The following is a 21846-nucleotide window of genomic DNA, read 5'->3' as shown; positions in this document are numbered from 1 at the left end:
TAAAGTACAGGAAAACACACACTTAGGTGCACGATTGTTCTTAGATAGACACACACTCAAAAACAGAAACACACACACACACACACACACACATACACAAATACACGTTCAAGGAAAAATATTCTTGACTTGATACCCATAGTAAATCTAGTGATAAAGTAGTAAAGTAGTATCTTTATCTCTTAATCTCTAATGCTGCAGTTGCTTCTCCCTCTCTCTCTAGCTCTCTCTCTCTCTCTCGCTGTGTCTCTTTAGCTCTCTCTCTCTCTCTTGTTGTGTCTCTCTAGCTCTCTCTCTCTCACTGTGTCTCTCTAGCTCTCTCTCGCTGTGTCTCTCTAGCTCTATCACTCTAATTTTGAGAATAGTTGAGCGTAGGAAGTTTGCTGCATCATGGGTGAGTGTGACGGTCTGATTGTATTCCATAGTTATTGATGTAACAGGCATACCCTTTATCTGCCACAGAAACCTGATTAGGGTTGTTACATACAAAAACATGCAAAGACACACACACTGTGCATACACACAGATACACTTACACATATACACACATACAATACATGCACGCACATGCACACACAAGCACACACCTGCACTTACACTCATACACAAATACATTGGTTTTACCAATTGTGTGTGTGTGTGTGCGTGTGTGTGTGTGTCCACTATGTGTTCCTGAATATTATGGGTTGCCAGATGTTAGGTGCAGTCCCTCTCAGTCTTTGAGCTTTCACACAAACTAATCTCTCCTATCCCCCCTACACACACACACACGCACACACACACACACACACACACACACACACACACACACACACACACACACACACACACACACACACACACAAACCCAAACATACGCACACACACATGCACATGCACACCCATGGAGTGTGAAGTCCTGGTTGTGCATGAATAATGAAGAAAGCTGGACATGGTAATTGCTCCCTCCAGAACACCAGCTCCATGGAGTCGCTTAAAAAAATGTGTTTAAGCTTCCAACTGTTGTTTTTCGGCAGTAATTTCAATAATTCTCTTCTATTTTGCCCCATTTTTGAGAGACTAATTAAAGGGCCCATTGTGAAGAGTAGTTAATGAGTTTATTGTCTAATTGACTAGCACAGCCTCAGTAGGGGCCCTAAAATGCTGTTCAAAAGTTTTTAAAATAGAAATCACAACATGAATGAATCACAACATGAATGAATTAAACATGAGTGCTTGATAAGCATGTGACGTCAAAAACACCCAAAACACCCAAACGACAGAACTGCTCGGAGCGTACATACTCTGTTCCTGGTATTTCTAATCCTATTTCCACCAGCTCATCTGGAACCAGCAGGGACTCGAACTCGCAGTCTCTCCAAATGCCACACAAAAAAACCCTTTCTATCGTTGCTCCAAAAGGGAAATCGTTTCTCTCATTGGCGGACGGAGAATCCGGGATAGGAAATCATCTTCCTCAACATCGTATTCCCGTGTCTGTTCCGGTCTATTCTGGTCTGTTCTGATCCTTCTTTTACCACCTTCCTCATATTGCTAATTTGCTATGCCATCGAGGAGATGAGCAGTAGCAGTTAGTGGTGAAGCAGTAGCAGTAAGTGGTGGAGCAGGAGGAAAGGAGCAATGTGGAGACTGCTGAGTTGCTTCACGGTCATTAAAGGAGAACTCTGGCGATGTTTAACCCCATTATTGTTTTCCTGAGGGTCACCCCATGTTGAGGGAAGCTAAAAACCTCACAAAAATTGATTAGACCAAGCCAGAGATCTGCACTGGCTGCCGGCGCTACGGAATAGCTATAGCGCTAACCTATGGGGGCAAGCTCTTTATCCGCTTTCGGGGCTTCTAAACACATCCAGAAAACCATTCCAAGACATGAAACACAAGTTTGTTCCTTACGAAACACCACCATGCTCATTTAACTCAAATAGTGTGGCAAAACAGTATAAACTTGCTAACGGCTAGTAAGGGCTTCCTGAATTTGTCCACGGGGTAATCTGCGGTGAGTGTTTACATACAATAACGTGTGTTTAGAAGCCAAAAAGCGGATAAAGAGCTTGCCCCCATAGGTTAGCATTATAGCTATTCCGTAGCGCCGGCAGCCAGTGGCTCTCTGGCTCTCTCTGGCTTGGTCTAATCAATTTTCATCTGGTTTTTAGCTTCCCTCAACATGGGGTGACCCTCAGGAAAACAATAATGTGGTTAAAGAGTTCTGCTTTAAAGGTGACCTTGCAAATTACAAACCTCCAGACAGGCTCACTGGGTGTATGTCCATTCCAACCTCCAGACAGGCTCACTGGGTGTATGTCCATTCCAACCTCCAGACAGGCTCACTGGGTGTATGTCCATTCCAACCTCCAGACAGGCTCACTGGGTGTATGTCCATTCCAACCTCCAGACAGGCTCACATTGTGTATGTCCATTCCAACCTCCAGACAGGCTCACATTGTGTATGTCCAACGCTGTGTTCAAAACCATTCCCAATCAGGATGTGTATGATACAAAGGAAGTCTTGGTTCAAAGCCACTTTGGTTGCCACTTGCTTCTAGCTTGCTTCTCTTGCTTACTATGTATCTATGGTGGGCACAATGGCACTCAAGGAGAACAATCTGGAGATTTAGGAAGCGAGCGCAAGCAGAATCCCTATTGAACGAGCCCTGGAGCTGCTTGGACAGTAGTTGGTGGACCAAACCACTTCTCATTGTATTGTTTATTTTCTCTTTTATCTCTCTCCCTTTATTTGCACGTGAATTTCTATGCAATACATTTTTGAATTTGTTTGGAGTTTTGTTTTTGTCTTCCAAGGTGAGGTAATTGAGGACAATGTGGGATGGAATTGAAATGTGTTCACTAACTGTGGTATTTATTATACCTGCGGGTGGATATAAATAAACATGAATAGAAGTTGTCAACAATAATATTGGTTTAGTAGTCTTTGTGCCATTATATCACGTTTTAACTTCAGACACTGAAGTTAAATCAACACTAAAAGCTTTTGCCTGGGTTAGCTGGCCTTTTCTGTACAGGGAGCTTGTCTTCAGTGCTAATTTTGTCAGTTGCATATAATCCCTGACAGGAATCACTATAGCAACAGATGAACATATTATGGGACTTTTTGCAGATGATATCATTACCTATCTCCAGGATCCAAACTCAACTTTACTCAAACTTAGTAAAGTAAAGCAATCAGACAGATATATAAATTAAAGTGGGAAGCTAAATTTAGAATTTTATATGAGTGTTAATAACTCAGGACATCAACAAAATATACAAAATAAACTATAGTAATATAAACGGATGGCAGATGGAAGATGAAATGTGACATAGCGAGGTGGTCGACACTAACTTTGGATTTCAGTTCTAGAACAGTAAAAATTCATTTGATGCTGATGTTGTTGTTGTTGTACCAATTTTTTATCACTTCCAGTTAGAGTCCCTGAATCCCAATTTACAGCTTGGGATAAACTGATATCTCGGTTTAATTGGGCAGGAGCTAGGCGAAGGATAAGATTCAAGACACTCTTATTAGACAAGGAAATTGAGGGCCTAGCACTGCCAGATCTTAGAGAATATTATTATGCTGCTCAAATCAGATACATTGGTGCTCCCAGGAATATCAAGCCAGATGGAAGGACATTGAGTTAAATCTATATCAGGCTCCTCCTCAGACTAGGCTTGGTGGTAAAGAATATTCAGATCAAAAAGGTGAAAACTTAATTTTAGAAGGAGCACTTGGCGTATGGAACGAGGTCGTCAAAAAATAGAAACTGTCTGGAGACATTTAACTTTCGATTTGGCCTTATCAAACTCCCCGGTCTAGACCTGGAGAAAATAATGGTACTTTTGCTCAATGGGCCAAAAAATGAATAACAGCTTTTTGCACACTTGTAGGGAGACAATTTTTTCAAACATTTGAAAAACTCAAAAGGGAGTTTAACTTGGAAAACAGGGATATGTTCAGGTACTTACAATTGAGACATTTTTATGAGAGAGAAATAAAAACGGATATCAATAGATGGTAATGCAGTGAGTGGAGTGCTGACATGTTAATATAAACAAACACCCTCAATTTTTTTTTCTAAACTGTACAGGGGTTTAGAAAAAATAAATTGCCATTTTGATCCAACAATAATGATCATGTCATCCATGTCACGACGCCATCTTCATGTCCATCCCCAGGCACGGTGTTGGTGGAGAACCTGCAGATCAACGGCGAGGCGGAGGGCCCGGGCCGGACCATCTCTCTCTCGCTGAGGGACAACGGGGAGCACTGGGTGATCCTGGACCCCGCCCGGCAGGCCCTGTACCTCAACAGCACCGGCCGCGTGCTGGACCGAGACGTAAGCCAATCACAGCGCATCCTCTTATCTGTCTGTACACCGGTCTGCCTACATGTTTGTCCAACATCGTCTCTCTTTCTTTCCTTATAAACTGTTTAACCGGTGTCTGTCTACCGGTCAGTCGGTCTTAATGTATGTCATTCTGTCTGTCTGTCTGTCTGTCTGTCTTTCATCATCATCCGTCTGTCTGCACGTCTCTATGCATCAGTCTATCTTACTTCTGTATATCTGTCTGTACGTCTGTCTGTTCGTATTCTATATGTCTGTCTGTCTGTCTGTCTGTCTGTCTGTCTGTCTGTCTGTCTGTCTGTCTGTCTGTCTGTCTGTCTAGAGAGAGAGAGAGAGAGCGAAACATGGACATTGTTACATTTCTACATGACATACAAATAAATGGAGACTGTGATCTATCCGTCTATCTATCTGTTAGTCTGACCCTCTCCATCCATCTATCTACCTAACCCTGTGTTCTCCGTCCCCAGCCCCCCTCCTTTATCCACTCCCTGGTGGTGCAGGTGCAGTGTACCAACGAGCTGGTTGGCACGGTGATCCTGCACGAGGTCCGCATCGTGGTGCGCGACCGCAATGACAACGTGCCCAGCTTCCAGCAGCCCCGCTACTATGTCTCCGTCAACGAGGTACCCACACACACACACACACACATACACAGACACACATACATTGACACAGAAGCACACAAACACACACACACACACACACACACACACACACACACACACACACACACACACACATACATGCACAAACACACACACAGACGCACTCACACAAATACACACTGCAACACATAAATACACACACACATGCACGCACACACACACACACACACACACACACACACACACACACACACACACACACACACACACACACACACACACACACACACACACATTTGCACTCATATATACAGAAACAATCATAACAAACCCCCAAAAAAGACCAAAACTATTTTTATTTTATTTTTATTCTTTTAACAGTAACAACCCAGATGGTCAACACAGAGAGACCAAGGACACAATAAAATAGTAAATAATGAAGGAGTTTACTGAGGGCAACAAATAAGTAAAGACAGCGACAAGGAGGATTCAGCAAGGGGCTTAGGAGGGCTTAGGAGACATGTGAGGGGGGTGGACAGAGTGGGCACCAATACTGACGGCAAATTTTAAACAACGATCTAGCAGAGAGAGTGTCTGGAAAACCGGGGTTGATACTCTGCGTGCTGATGAAGTAGATTGCCGGCAGGTATGTAGAAAGGACGAAGACGAAGGGACGACGTAGCTAGAGAGTGCGAGAACAGTGACGCTGACCACCGCCAGTGACGGAACCCCTCCCTCTATGGACACCACCTGGCGTACACATGGAACTGGACCAGTGTTCAACTCAATTCAATTTTATTCGTATAGCCCTTTATCACAGGTACAGTCTCAAAGGGCTTAACAGGCCATATATGTGTGACCCCCCCCCCCCCCCCCCTGACCCTAGCCCCCCCAGAGGGCAAGAAAAAACCCTTAATTAGCAATCTTGAGAAGGAACGCAGGGTGGGGGGGGGGTGTTCCTTATTGAATTCCCAGATGAGGGATGGTTCCAGGATTTGTCTCCGGGGATCCATGATCACTCCTCTGGTCCGTAGCCCTCTTCCCAGTCTGGGAGGTACTGGAATGCCCATCCTCGACAATGCACGTCTAGCAGTCACCGCACTGTGAGAGCAGGGTGATTGTTGTCAATGAGCCTCCATGGAGGAGGGGCTTACATTTCCGGAGACAGAGGGCTGGTGGACACAGGCTTGGGACTCGGCCTACCGGAACTGTTGCTGGAGGAACTCGGGGTGTGGGTTGTGCCTTGGTGGCAGGCGGGTCATAGAGTGTGCCCGCAAAAGCAGTTTGTACCACAGATAAGTGCACTACAAAGAAGCAGGGCTGGGGAAGGTCATGGTGGGGTCATTTATACTGAAATGCGGTACCACAGAAAACAATATAAAAGCATTTAACTAATATATAATGTCGACCCCCCCCCCCCCCCCCCCCCATGCATCATCATTGACATTGAGGACAGCAGACGCTTTTAACCAGAGCGACTTACGTACAACCATTCACACACCGATGGCGGAATCAACCATGCAAGGCGACAGCCAGCTCGTCGATAGCATTAAGGTGGAGATTTCTTGCTCAGGTACACTTCGACGCTCTAGGTGGAGCTCGGGGATTGAACTAGCAACTTTTTTGGATACCAATCCGGTTACCAGTCAACCCCTTCTACCTCCTGAGCTACTGCCGCCCATCACCTGTGTTCCAGTCAGGACATGTGGGAATCAGACAGTAGCATCCTGGTAGCATCCTGGGACCTGAAGCAGCTAGTGATGACAAAGCTGTGTTACTAGCTGCCAGCGCCGCCAGTTAGCACTGGCACTAGCGCAGAGCAGTGGAGCTGGGGGTGTTGTGGGAGCAGAGGTGTGTTGTCTAGGTGCTTGTCTCTGCCGGCAAAGTCCTCATCACGCACTCCTCCAAGAAGCAGTCAGCCACGAACTGTTCATCGACCTTTTATCCTCTTTTTCATTCTCTCCCTGACTCTTTCTCCTTATCTCTCTCCGTATCTCTCTCTGTCTCACCGTATCTCTCTCTCTCTCGCCGTATCTTTCTATCTTCTCTCTGACTTTCCCAAGCTCTCTTCCTCTCCAACATTTTTTCTGCCCTTTACTTCATGCTCTGTCGCTCTCTCTCTCTCTGTCATCTAATCTGTCTTCTTATGATCTCTCTCTCACTTTCTCTGACCTCCCCTATCTCTCTACCTTCCTTGAGCTATAGATACTGTAGATAGAGGAAGGTAAACATATAGTTATGTTTCTTTGGTTCTTTTCTTTCTTAACCTCTCTCTGTCACTGTCTCTGTTTCTCCTCTAGATTTTCTTTCTTTCTTTGAATGTTCAACCTTTCAATTCATAATTCATCACGTCACATCTCTCTTTGTCTCTCCCCTCTATCTGTCTCTCTCTCTCTCTCTGTCTCTGTCTCTCTATCTCACCATCTTAAAGTGGCACCTTGCGTCTCATTACCTCGTCCCATATTATTCCCAGGTTCCTGCTAGAGGACAGTCACTGGCGTTCAGGAGACGGCCGTAATAAACCCACTAAGACGTGTTTCCTCGCCGAGGGCGATCCAATCCTACACGGGTCGCCAGCATTCATTCCACAGAATGAGTTACCAAAATAAAATAGAAAATGATGCGAACCTCCCTTGTTGGAAGCTGATAATAAAGCTGACTCTCTAGACATGCTGTTCAGACAACACTGGGGAAGGCTGAGAGAGGTTGGTAAGGATTTGAATATGAATGAGCACGTCTGCATCAGAATGAATGAGGTGAATTAGAATGAGGAAGGTGTGGTTATAGATGTCAGGTGGAGAGTTTCAGATGGACAGATGGAAGCAGGCAGATCGATAGGTCCTCAGGCAGACTGCCTGTCAGACAGACAGACAGGCTGATGTGTTCTCCTCACTGTGTTCCCAGCTGACCCCAGTAGGAACCACCATCTTTTCTGGTTTCTGGGGGAACAATGGAGCGACGGACATCGATGATGGACCCAACGGGCAGATAGAGTACACCATCCAGTACAACCCCATTGATCCGGTAAGATATACCTCTATCTGTCTCTGTGTGTCTTTCTCTGTGTCTGTATCTCCATCTGTCTATCTCTCATTTATAAAAGTCACCTGTGTGTGTGTGTGTGTTTGCACACGTGCACGTGTGTATGGCTGTATATGTGTGTGTTTGCGTGTGTTGGTGGGTTTCAGACGGCCAACCGTACATTTGACATCCCCCTTACCCTGTCGGGCTCGGTGGTCCTGAGGGAGAGGCTGAACTACGAGGAGATCACCCGCTACCTGGTCATCATCCAGGCCAACGTGAGTCTGGAGCCCCCCCCTCTGTAGAGCTCGCACATCAGAAGGTCACATCGCCATTAACCGCCTCCATCTCAGAAGTTATGATCTTTTATACAATCTGTTATGATCCAGGAACATTCCATTTAAGGAAAGCACTCGTGAGGGATTAAACAAAAGTAAGGAATTTTACTTGCATGATATCTTCAATAACATGATACAACCACACAATAAAAAACGAATGCAAACAAGGCTACACAGCAGATCATCAATGGGCTCCTAACAGAACACGGGTGTCTGGACCAGGCCAATGTCGACTCTCAAGGTGAGATGGCTTTATGCAATCCTGGAGACCCGTGCCCAGCTGCTCCAAATGCCCTGATAACCTAGCTCCAAAAAAAACACACACACGCACACATGCACCCTGGCAGAGGCCCCTGGCCGTCAAAATAGCTACATAGGAATGGAATCGGTAGGAATGATGTTTCAATCTTGGTTCAGTTATTATTTGCAGCTTTTCGTAATGGGGAGACATTGTTGTGTTTGTTTGCTGCACCGTTTCTTACGTGAGACATGGGAAAACAACGTTTTCACGCCAAATTTAGGGCACGGATGTTGATTAATGCTAGTAATGCGATTTCACATTACTAGAAACCTTGCACATTTTTACTGCTGCTAAGCAACCATAGAATATATACTCCTAAGATGACGTCGGCTGGAGTTCTTAAAGGTTGAATTGTCGCTGGTCCATTTCAGCATTTTCGTGTTTCCTTGCCCTGCTCTCTCCTTGCCCTGCTCTCTTCTACCTGTATACCCTGATGCCTCATTGTGTCGCCATTAGTACCACATTGACGGGCCATTATATAAGCTCCACGCGTTCAATCATTTAATTGCAGTATATCCTTTTGCTTGGACATAGCGATCGGTTGAGTCGCCACGCGGGCTGTGGAGTGCCTTTTGCTGGGTTTTTATGGCAGTGCGTCCCAGACCAATCCAAAAGCTGACAAAGCGCTCATTAAACAAACAGGAGGCTTTGGGGCTGTGGTCGTTAGTCTGTAGTTAGTTTAACATAATGTAGTTGTTGGGCACTATTTACATACAGCGAAATAGAAGTGGTGGCTGAATCGTGTTAGCATCCTTCTCAGAGCACAGGCATTGCTGAAGCGCACGCATGCATGCGCAAACGCACGTACACACACACGCACGCACGCATGCACATACACACACATACACACACTCACACACACACACACACAGGAATAACATGAGCAACATAAAACAGCAAATGGGCCTGTGTGCATACACACACACACACATACACACATACACACACACATACAATCCCACACACTTGCAGGGACACATACACACACCTAGACACACGCGCAAACACATTGGGTATCGGATTTTATCGTCTATAGCCCAGGGTGTTGCTGTAGCTGTTGTGTTTGTATGTTTTATTGTCAGGAAATGTCTCATCGCTGCAGAAGCAGCCCTCAGGGAATCTGGTGCTAGTTTCAGCTCTCTGTGCTGGTAACGCTCTGGGTATTATTAATGTGTTGTCCCTCCAATGTCACTGGAGTCCAACAGATGTGTTTATCACCAATTATCACATCAAACAGTTTGATGTCTTTGATAAGGCATTGATTCATGCAACATAAAGATATGTTTGAGGCGGATGGATAGTTTCATAATTAATAATAATTAACTTGCATTGTCAACATGTGTACGGTGTCAAAACAATCGTGTTGGCATTCCTGTTTAACTCATTTGTGGAAATGAGCAATTCTACATTTCAATGTCTATTTGGGCCAATAAATAACAGTATAGCCAGTACATGCTTCAACTTTTCAAACTGTCTTACATATTCACTGACAGCGCTGTTGTTCTGCGAGTTGTATCTGGTTTGCACCGGTTTCCTCGACTACGTTTCCCTAACTGAAAACCCAGTGGTTTATTGACATGATGAGTAAACCCCCAAAGGAGTTTACTGTGAATGTACAGTACACATCCTCTCAACAAAACACCAGGAACTGGACTTCGGGAAGGGCATGTCCAGATCTATTGACAGCAAACAGTGATGGGCCAAAGCCCATGTTGGGGAAAAAAGGAACAGAACTCTGAAAACAAATTTGGTGCACAGAAAACCAATAACGCAGTCACTAGGGGTGTGCATCTCTCCAATAAAAGACGATTCGATGCGTATCTCGATACATGGGGTACGATACAATTCAGGAACGATACATTTTTAAACTGGATTCGATTCAGTTCGATTCAGAAGGATTTTGATTCGATTCGATGTGGCACGGCTCAATTCAAGAGGGTATGATGCAATGGATTTCTTGTTGAAAGTAGACAATCATTTCACAAAATGAATTAACTTGTAAATGTGGCATTTCCTTCAAAAAGATCTATCAAAGACTAGAGAAGAAGTGTATTTGTTAGGGGTGTGCATCTCTCCAATAAAAGACGATTCGATGCGTATCTCGATACATGGGGTACGATAGGATTCATGAACGATAAATTTTTTAAATGGAACGATTCGATTCAGAAGATTTGCATCTTTTAAATCAAAATCGATTTTCCGATTCAAATCAGTTTTTGTTACAACCCTAGCAGTCACCTAGCCTGGCTCCGCCCGCCCACCTACTTCTATCTGAGGAATAGAAGCGGACACGCTGGAACCAGCAGTCTGGGTGTGCTGGCGGTCAGTTCTATAAGGACCCATATGGACGTCATGCAGTGAAGACCGCTTCACTGCCGATCACAGCCACAGACGGATCCTTCTAATTGTGCTTGCATTGTTGTAATGTCGATTACATGTATGTAGCCTGTTAGTCCGGGATCATTGAATCTTGTGAATAATGACAGAGACCTGAGTCACTGAATAGATAGGTTTGGTCACCTTTGATGTGTGGATGGATACCAGGGATGATTGGAACTGCAATATGACAAACTTCTGTCACTTCCCCGTTGGCTACTTTGTGGATAACTGACAGAAGGTCAGTTGTAGACGGGTCATAGGTTTCATTCATCAGAGATGGAAACAGCAACATACAACAGTAACTGATTTATTTGACCTGTGTTTCTGAATCTCTATTTCTCCCTTTCTCACTCCTTCTCATTGCTCTCATTTGCTGTTATTCATCCCGCCCACTTCTCTCTTCTCTCCAAACCTTTTCACCCCTCCCTACCTCGATCTCCCCATCCCTCCTTCCTCCCCTCCCCTCCTCCCTCCATACATCCCTAACCCCTTCTCTTCATCAACCCATCCTCCACCCTCCCTATCTCTGTCCGAACCCTTAACCCCCTCCCTCTCTCTCTCTCTCCCTCACCCACCCATCCCTCCCTCACCCACCCATCTCTCCCTCACCCAACCATCTCTCCCTCACCCAACCATCTCTCCCTCACCCACCCATCTCTCCCTCCATCTCCATGGATCCACCACCACCCGCCCTATCTGCTCCTCTCCCCTCCCCTCCATCCCTCCATCCCCCCCCCCCTCCCTCCCTCCCTCCCTCCAGGACCGAGCCCCCTACCCCAGTGACCGGCGGACGGCCACCACCACCCTGACGGTGGACGTGCTGGACGGGGACGACATGGGGCCCATGTTCCTGCCCTGCAGCCTGGTGGGCCACACCCGCGACTGCAGCCCGCTCACCTACCGGGCCAACGTCCTGGAGCTCACCCCCCCTGTACGTTGTCTGGTGGCAACGAGCGTAAAATGGGAATGTTTGTTTTTTTGTGTGTGTGTGTAAGCGACAGAGAGGGTTTGTTGTTATGTTATATACGCAAAATGAAGAAAGCACACACCCACAGACACACACCCACAGACACACACACACACACACACACAGACAGACAGACAGACAAACACACAAACACACACCAAAACACACAAAGACACACACATATAAAAACACACGTACACACACACACACACACACACACACACACACACACACATAGATGCAGAGAAGCACACTTTCGCCCTCACACACACACACACACACACACACACACACACACACACACACAGGTAAATCTTCCTTAAACCTCCAGGGTTTGAGTGGGATTAAGCAGTGTGTGCTAAGCAGTGTATGGTTTATGACAGAGGCACAGATGGCCCTAGACCCTCACCCAGCCATGGACCTGGAGGTGGAGATGATGGTAGTGGTCTGTAAGCAGAGATTGCTAATCCAATTACATTGTCTGATGCTATGGAGTTTGCGAAGTGCCCCGTGCTGTAAGGCGACATATACCATCTGTTTCCTCGGCTAAACGTCCTTGAACAACACACTGCGTTCCCATCTGATTATCTTGTGCTCGTGGCCCCCAGTGCACAAAAGAGCACACGTGTAAACACGAGAGCTGACCCTGACATATACCCATGAAATGGTGCTATTCACACGATTCAGACCACGTATTGCTCTTTATGGGTGTGTTTGTTATGTGTGCTTTTTGGTGGACGCTTTGGTCCAGAGTGTATCTTGCAACATTGCACGTTGATGGATGTCCCTAGTGGGATTTTAACCCCTTAACCTGGCAGTGTTGAGGCCACACTCCACCAGCTGGGCTATGCAGGGCCAGCAACCTTCCACGTACAGGTGTTAATGTGAGGTCCCTTTGCTTATGTCTCCCTGAACATAACCGTGGCTAGTCAGAGCCTCCCCCCCCCAGAGCTCTGGTTGGATTGGAGTGTGTAGTGTAGGCGGCATGTGGCTCAGGAGGTAGAGCGGGTTGAATGGGAACCGGAAGGTTGCTGGTTTGATCCCCGGCTCCTCCTAGAGTGTCGAGGTGTCCCTGAGAAAGACACCTCACCCTAACTGCTCGGGACCAGTTGGCTGTTGCCTTGCATGGTTGACACCGCCGTCTGTGTGCATGAATGGGTGAATGTTAGGCAATATTGTAAAGCGATTTGAGTGGCCACTGGTTAGAAAAGCACTATATAAATGCAGTCCATTTACCATTTAATAAGGGTGGAGATTAATAGAGATGTGTAGAGTGTATATATCATTACAGTTTGAGTCTTCATCAGGGAACGGGAAGAAGACCAGCTCTGAACCTCCAGATGATTGCTCTCTAGTTATATTCTCTCTCTCTCTCTCCCTCTGTGTTCTCTCTCTGTCTCTTGCTCTTCATCTCCCTCCATCTTGTTCTCTTGCTCTCCCCCTCCCTCTAGTACAAATTGTTTCGTTATTCTTCAAGTACATGCACATACACATCCAGTCACACAACCGTACATGCACACGGGCTCTCGTGCACGTGCACTATGTCTGACGCCTGTCCTCAAACAGAGAACAGGCGGACAGAGGGAGGGCTGTCAGATATTGTGCCATATTACCCTTAAGATAAACTATTACCTTATAAGTACAAAAACCATTACCGCTGTTTCAGATTCAGATTCAGATTTTATTTGTCACATACATACAATGCAGTGAAATGTTAACAGTTTGCTCAGTTAAAATCACGCTGATGGCCCTGACATGTACCAAGGATGTCCCGACCAGTTCCGTGCTTTTGGAGCAACTTACTTACTGTTTTCTTCATGGCTCACTTAAGAACCGCCCAGCACTATCATTGTTGCCCTGTTTTGTTTGATATTGTAGATGGTTGATTTGTCGTCACTGAGGTGCAGTGCTGCCTGACCAGTCCAGGGCACTCTTGAAAAATATATTTTTAAATCTAAATTCCCTGTTAGATAAGTATTTGACTGTTTTTAAAAGCCTCCCACTTAACCCCTAGCAACACAGGCCAACCTAGCCCTTGGAGAGCAGAGAACTGTTTGATTGGTTTAGTATTGGACCCCAGACTTTACTTGGTGCTGAACCAGATACTCCTTTGAACCGCGTACCCCATTCACACATGTTAGGGGTCCTGCTGTCCTCCACAGGTCCCACATCTGTCAGGGGAAGCGTGGGTTTGTATTGGTAGTGTGCTCAGTGGGGTGGGCTGTGCCTAAAGGATTAGAAAGGATATCCATGTCTCCGTGGAGCGTGTTTGATGATTGTGAGATGGAGACCGGCTCCTCCTTTTCCTTTGTTCCTCGCCTGTGGCCGCCCAGCTGGGATCTCCATCAGAGACACACTCACCCTGACCTCCTCAACACATGGGTGGGACACTGGGGACTTTGTATGGTGCCATGGTTCCTTTTTCTTTCTTTCTTTCTGTCTTTCTTCTATTCTATTTTTCTGTAAGTCTCTTTCTTTGAATGATTTCTTGCTGTTTCTGTCTCTATGTCTCTCCTCCTTTCACTCTCTGCCTTTCATTCTATATTTCTTTTTTTTCTTTTTATCTTTTCTTTCATTCTATCTTTCTTTCTGTCTTTCTTTCATTCATTCATTCATTTTATCTTTCATTCTTTCTTTCTATATTTTCTTTCATTCTATCTTTTTTTTTCCTTTCATTCATTCATTTGTTCTATATTTCTTTCTTCTTTTTACCTTTCATTTTTCTATCTTTCATTCTACCTTTCATTATTCTTTAAATCTTTCCATCATTCCTTCCTTGTTTCCTATGCATTGGGTTGGTCCCAGACTCCATTGTCTGTTCCAGACTGTTTGACGCCTTTAATCTTTGCTGTGTGAATGCAAAAGCACGGCGGGGCGGGGGGGGGTGGTCTAGCTGTGGTCAGTGGTGTTGAAGTTGCAGCAAAACATCTTGTTACAGCGGTCCAGCTGTGTGCTTCTGCTTTCTGCTGGAACAGAGCACAGCATGTTTATTAAGATGCAAAAATGGTGGTTAGGGCACCAAGTGCTGGCGGCTGGCTTTCCTTCCTTGCTTTGTCTATCTGTCCGTCTTTCTCTCCCCCACACTTTCCTTCTCCCTGCATGTCTATGTCTGTTTCTTTCTCTCTCTCTCTGTCTGTCTCTCGCTCTCTCTCTCTGGAGAACAGCTGTCATCATGCCTTACCAGGGAACACATCCAGAGAATGTGGATGACTGTAGGCATGTGTGAGCATCCACAACAAAGTCTCTTTCTCTCTCCCTCCCTCGCTCTGTCCCTCTCGACCTCACAGCAAACGCCTCTGACATGGCCACGAAGGGGAAAAGCCATTTTTTGGGTAATTGCACAGGCAGGAAGATGCCAGTGGTAAATTTAGAACCATTGTTCACAATAAGAAAAGAGGACATGGTAGTTACACATCTCCATTCCTCCAAGCAAACGACCAGCCTGCATTTACTCCCATTAAGTAATTTAGCAGGAACTTTTGAAGTGAATGTAGATGAATATCATTAATAAGCAGATGGCCGGAGGTAATAAAGGGAGTGGTAGTAGAGCAGTGGTACTCTGGAACACCCAATCATATCCAGGAGTACGGGAGGGTTCCTCATGTCTCTTAGCTGCACTTAAGGTACGTTCACGCCAAGAGTGAAGCAACGTTTTTGTGCGGTGCCATTTATCAAACTTGTGCGATTTATGTAAATTCAAGATTTGCTTTGCTTTTGGTGTGAGCACGGCTTTACGGTTCTCATAGACGTTTCATCGAACCTTGTACACACCCAGACTAAATACTCTTACCATTGCTTGGTGAACATGACATTTAAAAAGAAGAAGACTTGAAGGTATGAGCTTCCACAGGGCACAGCCAGTGCTGTCATTTTTTTGTTGGATTCCTTCTCACATGAGACATGAGAAGAAGGAGGTGGATTCCTTGTTTTTTTGACTGTGACATGAGAACTAGGAGGTGGATTCCTTGTTCTTTTGACTGTGACATGAGAACTAGGAGGTGGATTCCTTGTTCTTTTGACTGTGACATGAGAACTAGGAGGTGGATTCCTTGTTCTTTTGTCTGTGACATGAGAACTAGGAGGTGGATTCCTTGTTCTTTTGTCTGTGACATGAGAACTAGGAGGTGGATTCCTTGTTCTTTTGTCTGTGACATGAGAACTAGGAGGTGGATTCCTTGTTCTTTTGTCTGTGACATGGCCGGCGTGACTGTGACTCTTGAGCTGAGATCCCGCTCAGATCCTGCCTCTGAACAGCCACCTGAGGCTTAGTACTCTGTTTTCAGTGTACTTTTAAGAAGACGTTGAAGTTAAAGAGCCAGTGAACTCTCCACTTTCCACTGGAATTTGAACACAAAACCCTCGGATACCGCAGTCAACATGTGTGTCGCTGCCCAGACACACCTCCACACCTCCACACGTCGGTGTCACTAAAGTACGCCACCTGCGTTCCCAGTGGAACATACAAACAATGTTTTGAGGATAATAGCAATAACATAGGATTGAACCCCTTATTAACTAAATTGGAGACCTATTTCAGTGAAAGTGATAAAATGGCATAGATTACTATTTTGATGATCATATGAGATTAATCACCATGGTTAAAGCAAAAATAAATATGTTTTTGGGTTCACTGGCTCTTTAAAAAACAAAGAGAGAGCAACTGAGCAAGGAGAGGGAGGGAGAGAGAAAGAGTGATAGAAAGGGAGGAATGGGGCTAGAGAAATGGAAGAGAGAGAGTCAAGTCAAGTCCAATTTATGTTTTTCAAGCACATTTAAAATCAACTCACGTTGAACAAAGGGCTGTACAGCTCAGAGCAGGCAAGTGAAATCACAATGAGACTAAAAACCAAAACACCCACATAAGCATCCATACACACAGCACATACTGTAAGGTACAAATCGAGAAATCATAAGTATAGGCACAAATCAAACCACATTATGAGGATCCAAAGGCTAAAGAATAAAAGTATGCTTTTTGCCTTGGAACCAAAGGAATCAAGAGAGGGGGCGACAAAGACGAGAGGGCAAGGGTGACCACAGGAATGGGACACAAAGATAAATGGGGAGAAATTTGTTTGAGTTGCGAAGAGATGGGATGAGAGAGAGGGCAAGAGAGAGAGGGTGAGCGAGGTATAGAGAGAGAGAGGTAGAGAGGTGTGCTCCGTAATGACCAGCTCTATGAGGTTGCTTCAGTCCTTCAGATGGTACAGTTTGTTCTTCGATCTCGGAACATAGTATCCTGGCTTTACCAGGCTATCTTGCAAGGTAATTTCAGTCCCTATCTTAAGAGCGACTGGGCTTTTTGTGTATACGTGATGAAAGATATGGCTCATCATGCAATTATATGAAAGAATTTAAATGAGTAGCACGTCTGCGATCGCCAGACAAATTTCAAACTGCCATCAGTCTGGAACCTCTCCATTCATATTCAATTTCCAAGGGGCGTCACCAATGGATGCAGACCAAATTGTCTCTGGACGCAATTGGATGGCCTACAACCAATAATAGCAATGAAACGGGCAGCACTGAGTGACAATTTTTATTTTTTTTAACAGACAATCTTTTTGCAGCAGAGTCCTTTCGTCTCAATAAAAGCTTTAGGTGCAGTTGTTTGTTCTTCGTGTAAATATACTGTCCGGTTTGTTTAACTCTTTGCTTGCCTCATTCTCATGGTTGTGTGTGGGTTGTGTTGCGTTGACACAACCCACATTGGATTGATCCGACAAACTCCCAACTAAACTTTGCATGTCATCGCAGTCCACTCCCTCTCCTCTCATCGACGTACCCTCACTCATTGTCTTTGGGGAGAAAAGGCGGGAGGAGGCAGATTGAGGCAGCAGACGAATGGCTGTGTTTGGCCATTCGGGGGGTAAATTAAATTCCACCTGAGCTCTGCTCACTCCACTAATGAAACTCTTCTTCAAACTAGGAGAGATTCACCCACTTGCGGGGGGGAAGATACACTTCCAAGATCTCTGTAATTTACATCTAGAGCAAGAGTGAGGGAGGGAGGGAGGGGTAGTGGGGAGAGTGAGTGAGGAAAAGAGCGAGGTGGAGGAGGCAGGCAGAGAGAGAGGGAGGTGGAGGTGGAGGAAAGTAAGAACGGTGAGTGATAACATGAGAGCTGGAAAAGTAATTTGAAAATAAAGCGTAGGCAGGATGCTCACTTCATTAATTATAATTCTTTTCCAGCATTCAGCTGTTTATACTACTGGATATTAAAGCTTACATATATGGTTTGTCGTTCGGCATACATATGTACGATTTGTTGCAGTACATCTTATGTACTTTATACATCTTATCCACTCTTTATCTCAGGGAGCCCTGTTCATTGCACAGGGTTTTATCCAATCTGTAAAATCTGTCTCATCAAAACTCCATGTGTTTTATGTCTGTTCCATGGTGATCTATCCCCTACCTGCAGGAGAGGGTGAACCCAGTCAACGTGACTCCGCCCATCCAGGCCGTGGACCAAGATCGGAACATTCAGCCTCCTTCTGATAGGCCGGGAATCCTGTATTCAATTCTCATTGGTAGGTTGAAAACTGAATTAAATTATATTATTTCCACATAAATCAAAATCATCACTCTCAAAATCAAGCTTACTCCGGCTGGTCATACCCTTGCTTACGCCACTATATATCCCCTATCTGCCCCTAGATAGCTGTCTCTGTAGTCACTGTCATATCATTTGTATAAAAGTGATTCCTAAATCGTCTAAATGACTTTATCTTCTCCATGTCGACAATGAGGCAGTTTGGGTGTATGTTTCTAAGTCTAGAACTCTTCCCCCCACCCAACTTCAGCATGTGAGGTAAACGTCCACTGCAGTGATATAAAACGGCATGTTTTAGTGTCGGCTACACTATAACGTTCTACAATTTGATGCTTCAGAACTTCTATAAACCCTGGAATCGTTGGCCAATCAGAGTTACACCACTGACGTTGGGTGGAACTCCCTTCGAACAGCATATTAAGGAGAGGGGGGGTGGGGAGTGGGAGAGAGACGTAGGATTGAGTAATTTGGTGGGGGAGAGATGGAATGGAGGGCGCAAAAGGTGAGAGAAGAAGAGAGGAGACGTGGAGAGGTCGAGTGACAGTGAGAGGGAGGGGGGATGACGAGAGAGATGGAGGTTATCATGTTTTATTTTCTTCTGTTATTAGATTTTTTTACTGGTACCATACTGGTACTGACAATCTTTTACATTTTTTGTATGGAATCTGTTTCATTCATTAATTTGTCATTCATTCAAGCAATGCTCACATGTTGTGTGTGTGTGTGTGTTTGTGTGTAGGTAAGCCAGAGTCGTATGTGGAGTACTTCAGTCTGAACAGCACCACAGCAGAGCTTGTGCTGCTCAACCCCATCGACAGAGAACTGCACCGCAGGTTTGACCTGGTGTGAGTGAGCACGCACGTGTGTGAGAGTGTGAGTGTGTGTGTGTGTGTGTGTGTGTGTGTGTGTGTCTGCATCCGTATATCTTTGGTGAATCCTTTCGTGTATCTGTATAAATTGGCATATATTGAAATCAGAGTTCTTTGTTATTTTTCTTTTGTTTAATCTAAACTGCTTTGGCAAATTGTAAATGTTCATTTCCCATGCCAATAAAGCTCCTTTGGATTGATTTCAATGGAGCGTTCCAACACACAATTATCTCTCCAAACATTAACAAACAGTATATCAGCCAAAAGAATAGCAACATAATTTTTTTTTAACAAGTTAATGGTGCACTCTCCTGACTATAAATGTACAGAATTGTTACTCAGCATTATCCCTATTAAAGCTCAAATAAAGACAAAATGCTCAAAGTTGCACAATTTATTTATATTTCTAATTTCCCGAAATGCTAAACTTATATCGTACCACATGCTCTTACAAGCAGTAATTGGCACAGCTACAGTCCATACAGGTGTGTTCTTCTTGATTAGAGCTTGAGGCTGCTAATAGCATTAGCTCTATAAGTTATGTTCTGCACTGCTAAAGGTATCTATAGGAAAAGGCAATCTGTGTGTGTGAGTGTGTTGGTGTGTTTTTTTATGTGTCAGATTGATTTGTATATCCGTGGCTGCGTTTGTGCTGGTATGTGTGTGTGTGTGTGTGTGTGTGTGTGTGTGTGTGTGTGTGTGGGTGTGTTTATCTGTTAATGATGAGGTAATGCCTTTGTTTAACAACTAAAACAAGACAGGGTGGGAGGAAGGGAGAGAGGGAAGGAGAAAAACCTGAAGAAAATAAGATAGAGAGCCAGGCATACAGACAGACAGAGAGAGACAGATACAGTAGATAGAGAGAGATACTGGCAGCCAGGCAGACAGACAGACCAACAGACAGACAGCCGGGCATACAGACAGAGAGAGACAGACAGATAGATAGACAAACAGATATACTGGCAGGCAGACAGACAGACAGACAGACAGCCGGGCATTCAGACAGAGAGAGAGACAGATAGTTAGACAAACAGAGATACTGACAGGCTGACAGAAAGACAGGCAGACAGACAGGCAGATAGACTCCAGCAAACGGATAAGGAGTCAGACCAGGTCGCCCATGTTTATGTTTGTCAATCACAGCAAAGTTACCAAACTTCTCCCAAAGTAAGTTGCCGGGATTTCTTAACCTTCCGGCCGACTGGATGTTCATCGGCAAACATCTGTCTTCATCCTGACAAGAGCTCACAGTGCCATGTTGGAACTGTACTGTACCGTACAGCTACAAGTCCTCACACCGTAACGTCACTGTCAAAGATCACCTTCACATGGTCTTTCATTATCCCTCACCTCTGTCTCTCTCTCTCTCTCTCTCTCTCTCATATCCCACTGTATTTCTTCCATCTCGTCCACTGTCTCCCCCCTTCTCCCAATATATCCTCCCTCTCTCTCACCCCCCTTCCCTCCCTCCATCAATTTCCCTCCCTCTCTCACCAATATATCCTCCCTCTCCCTCTCTCCATCACTTTCCCTCACTTCCTCTCTCTCTCTCTCTCTCTCTCTCTCTCTCTCTCTCTCTCTCTCTCTCTCTCTCTCTCTCTCTCTCTCTCTCTCTCTCTCTCTCTCTCTCTCTCTCTCTCTCTCTCTCTCTCTCTCTCTCTCTCTCTCTCTCTCTCTCTCTCTCGTCTCTCTCTCTCTCTCTGTATCACTCCCTCTCTCCCCCATTCCCTTCCCCCTCTCCGCAGGCTGAACAGGACAACGGTCATCCTCTCCCGGCGTTTGCCAACCTCCAGATCGAGGTGTTGGACGAGAACAACCAGGCGCCGTACTTCCTGGAGACGGGCTACCATGGTTACATCAGTGAGGCGTCCCCGGTGGGGGCTACGGTGGCGTTGGACCCGGGCCTCTCAGGGCCGCTGGCTCTGGTGGCGCTGGACAACGACGTGGAGGAGGTGATAGCCATATTATTGATAACTTCCTTTTTCTTTAAGAATTACGACAAATTATTCAACTTTCTATCTCGGCGTCTATAGTTGGTCAATATGCAGCATTAAATCACAAACGGTGATTAGCTAACTTTGGCTATAGTTTGTCAATTATAAATGAGAACTAGTTAAAAACAATAGCTACGTTTTGTAGAAGAAAAAAAAACCACAACTAATGATAACATGCTAATGATTGCTATAGTCGTCAATAATCAAAGATAATTAACTAACAATACCAAGCAATCAATAGCTGCAGTTGGTCAATATAACCCTTGACCGAGTAAATCACTTTATACTCTTGTTGGCAACATTCAAAGAAAAAATTAACAAAAACCTAGAACCTGGCTTTCTTATGTTGGAGAATATTGTTTGGTGTGACTTTTATGATCCGATCCTACCTGGCGCTACCAATACGTAACATAGAATTAGAAAGAACAGAAGCCTCTCCTATTGAAATCAGCAGAAATTTTACCAGAAAC

At 45.1% G+C, this 21846-nt stretch overlaps 1 protein-coding gene across 1 annotated transcript in view; it reads left to right on the top strand.

Annotated features, from left to right (window-relative positions):
• Positions 1-21846, top strand: part of LOC311366842 (protocadherin-15-like) — a gene marked incomplete at both ends in the record, with an annotated part of 114184 nt that overhangs the window by 21685 nt on the left and 70653 nt on the right. Inside the window, 8 exons of the mRNA XM_084485609.1 lie at positions 4174-4334; positions 4814-4969; positions 7856-7975; positions 8140-8250; positions 11751-11921; positions 18382-18490; positions 19253-19356; positions 21128-21334. Coding sequence (XP_084341735.1) covers positions 4174-4334; positions 4814-4969; positions 7856-7975; positions 8140-8250; positions 11751-11921; positions 18382-18490; positions 19253-19356; positions 21128-21334 — 1139 coding nt within the window. The remainder of the gene's footprint in view (positions 1-4173; positions 4335-4813; positions 4970-7855; positions 7976-8139; positions 8251-11750; positions 11922-18381; positions 18491-19252; positions 19357-21127; positions 21335-21846) is intronic.

The sequence above is a fragment of the Micromesistius poutassou genome, assembly GCF_964030765.1.
Source record: "Micromesistius poutassou genome assembly, chromosome: 21".
Lineage (NCBI taxonomy): Eukaryota > Metazoa > Chordata > Actinopteri > Gadiformes > Gadidae > Micromesistius > Micromesistius poutassou.
Note: the sequence above shows the minus strand (reverse complement) of the source record. Positions and strands in the feature narration are given on the sequence as shown.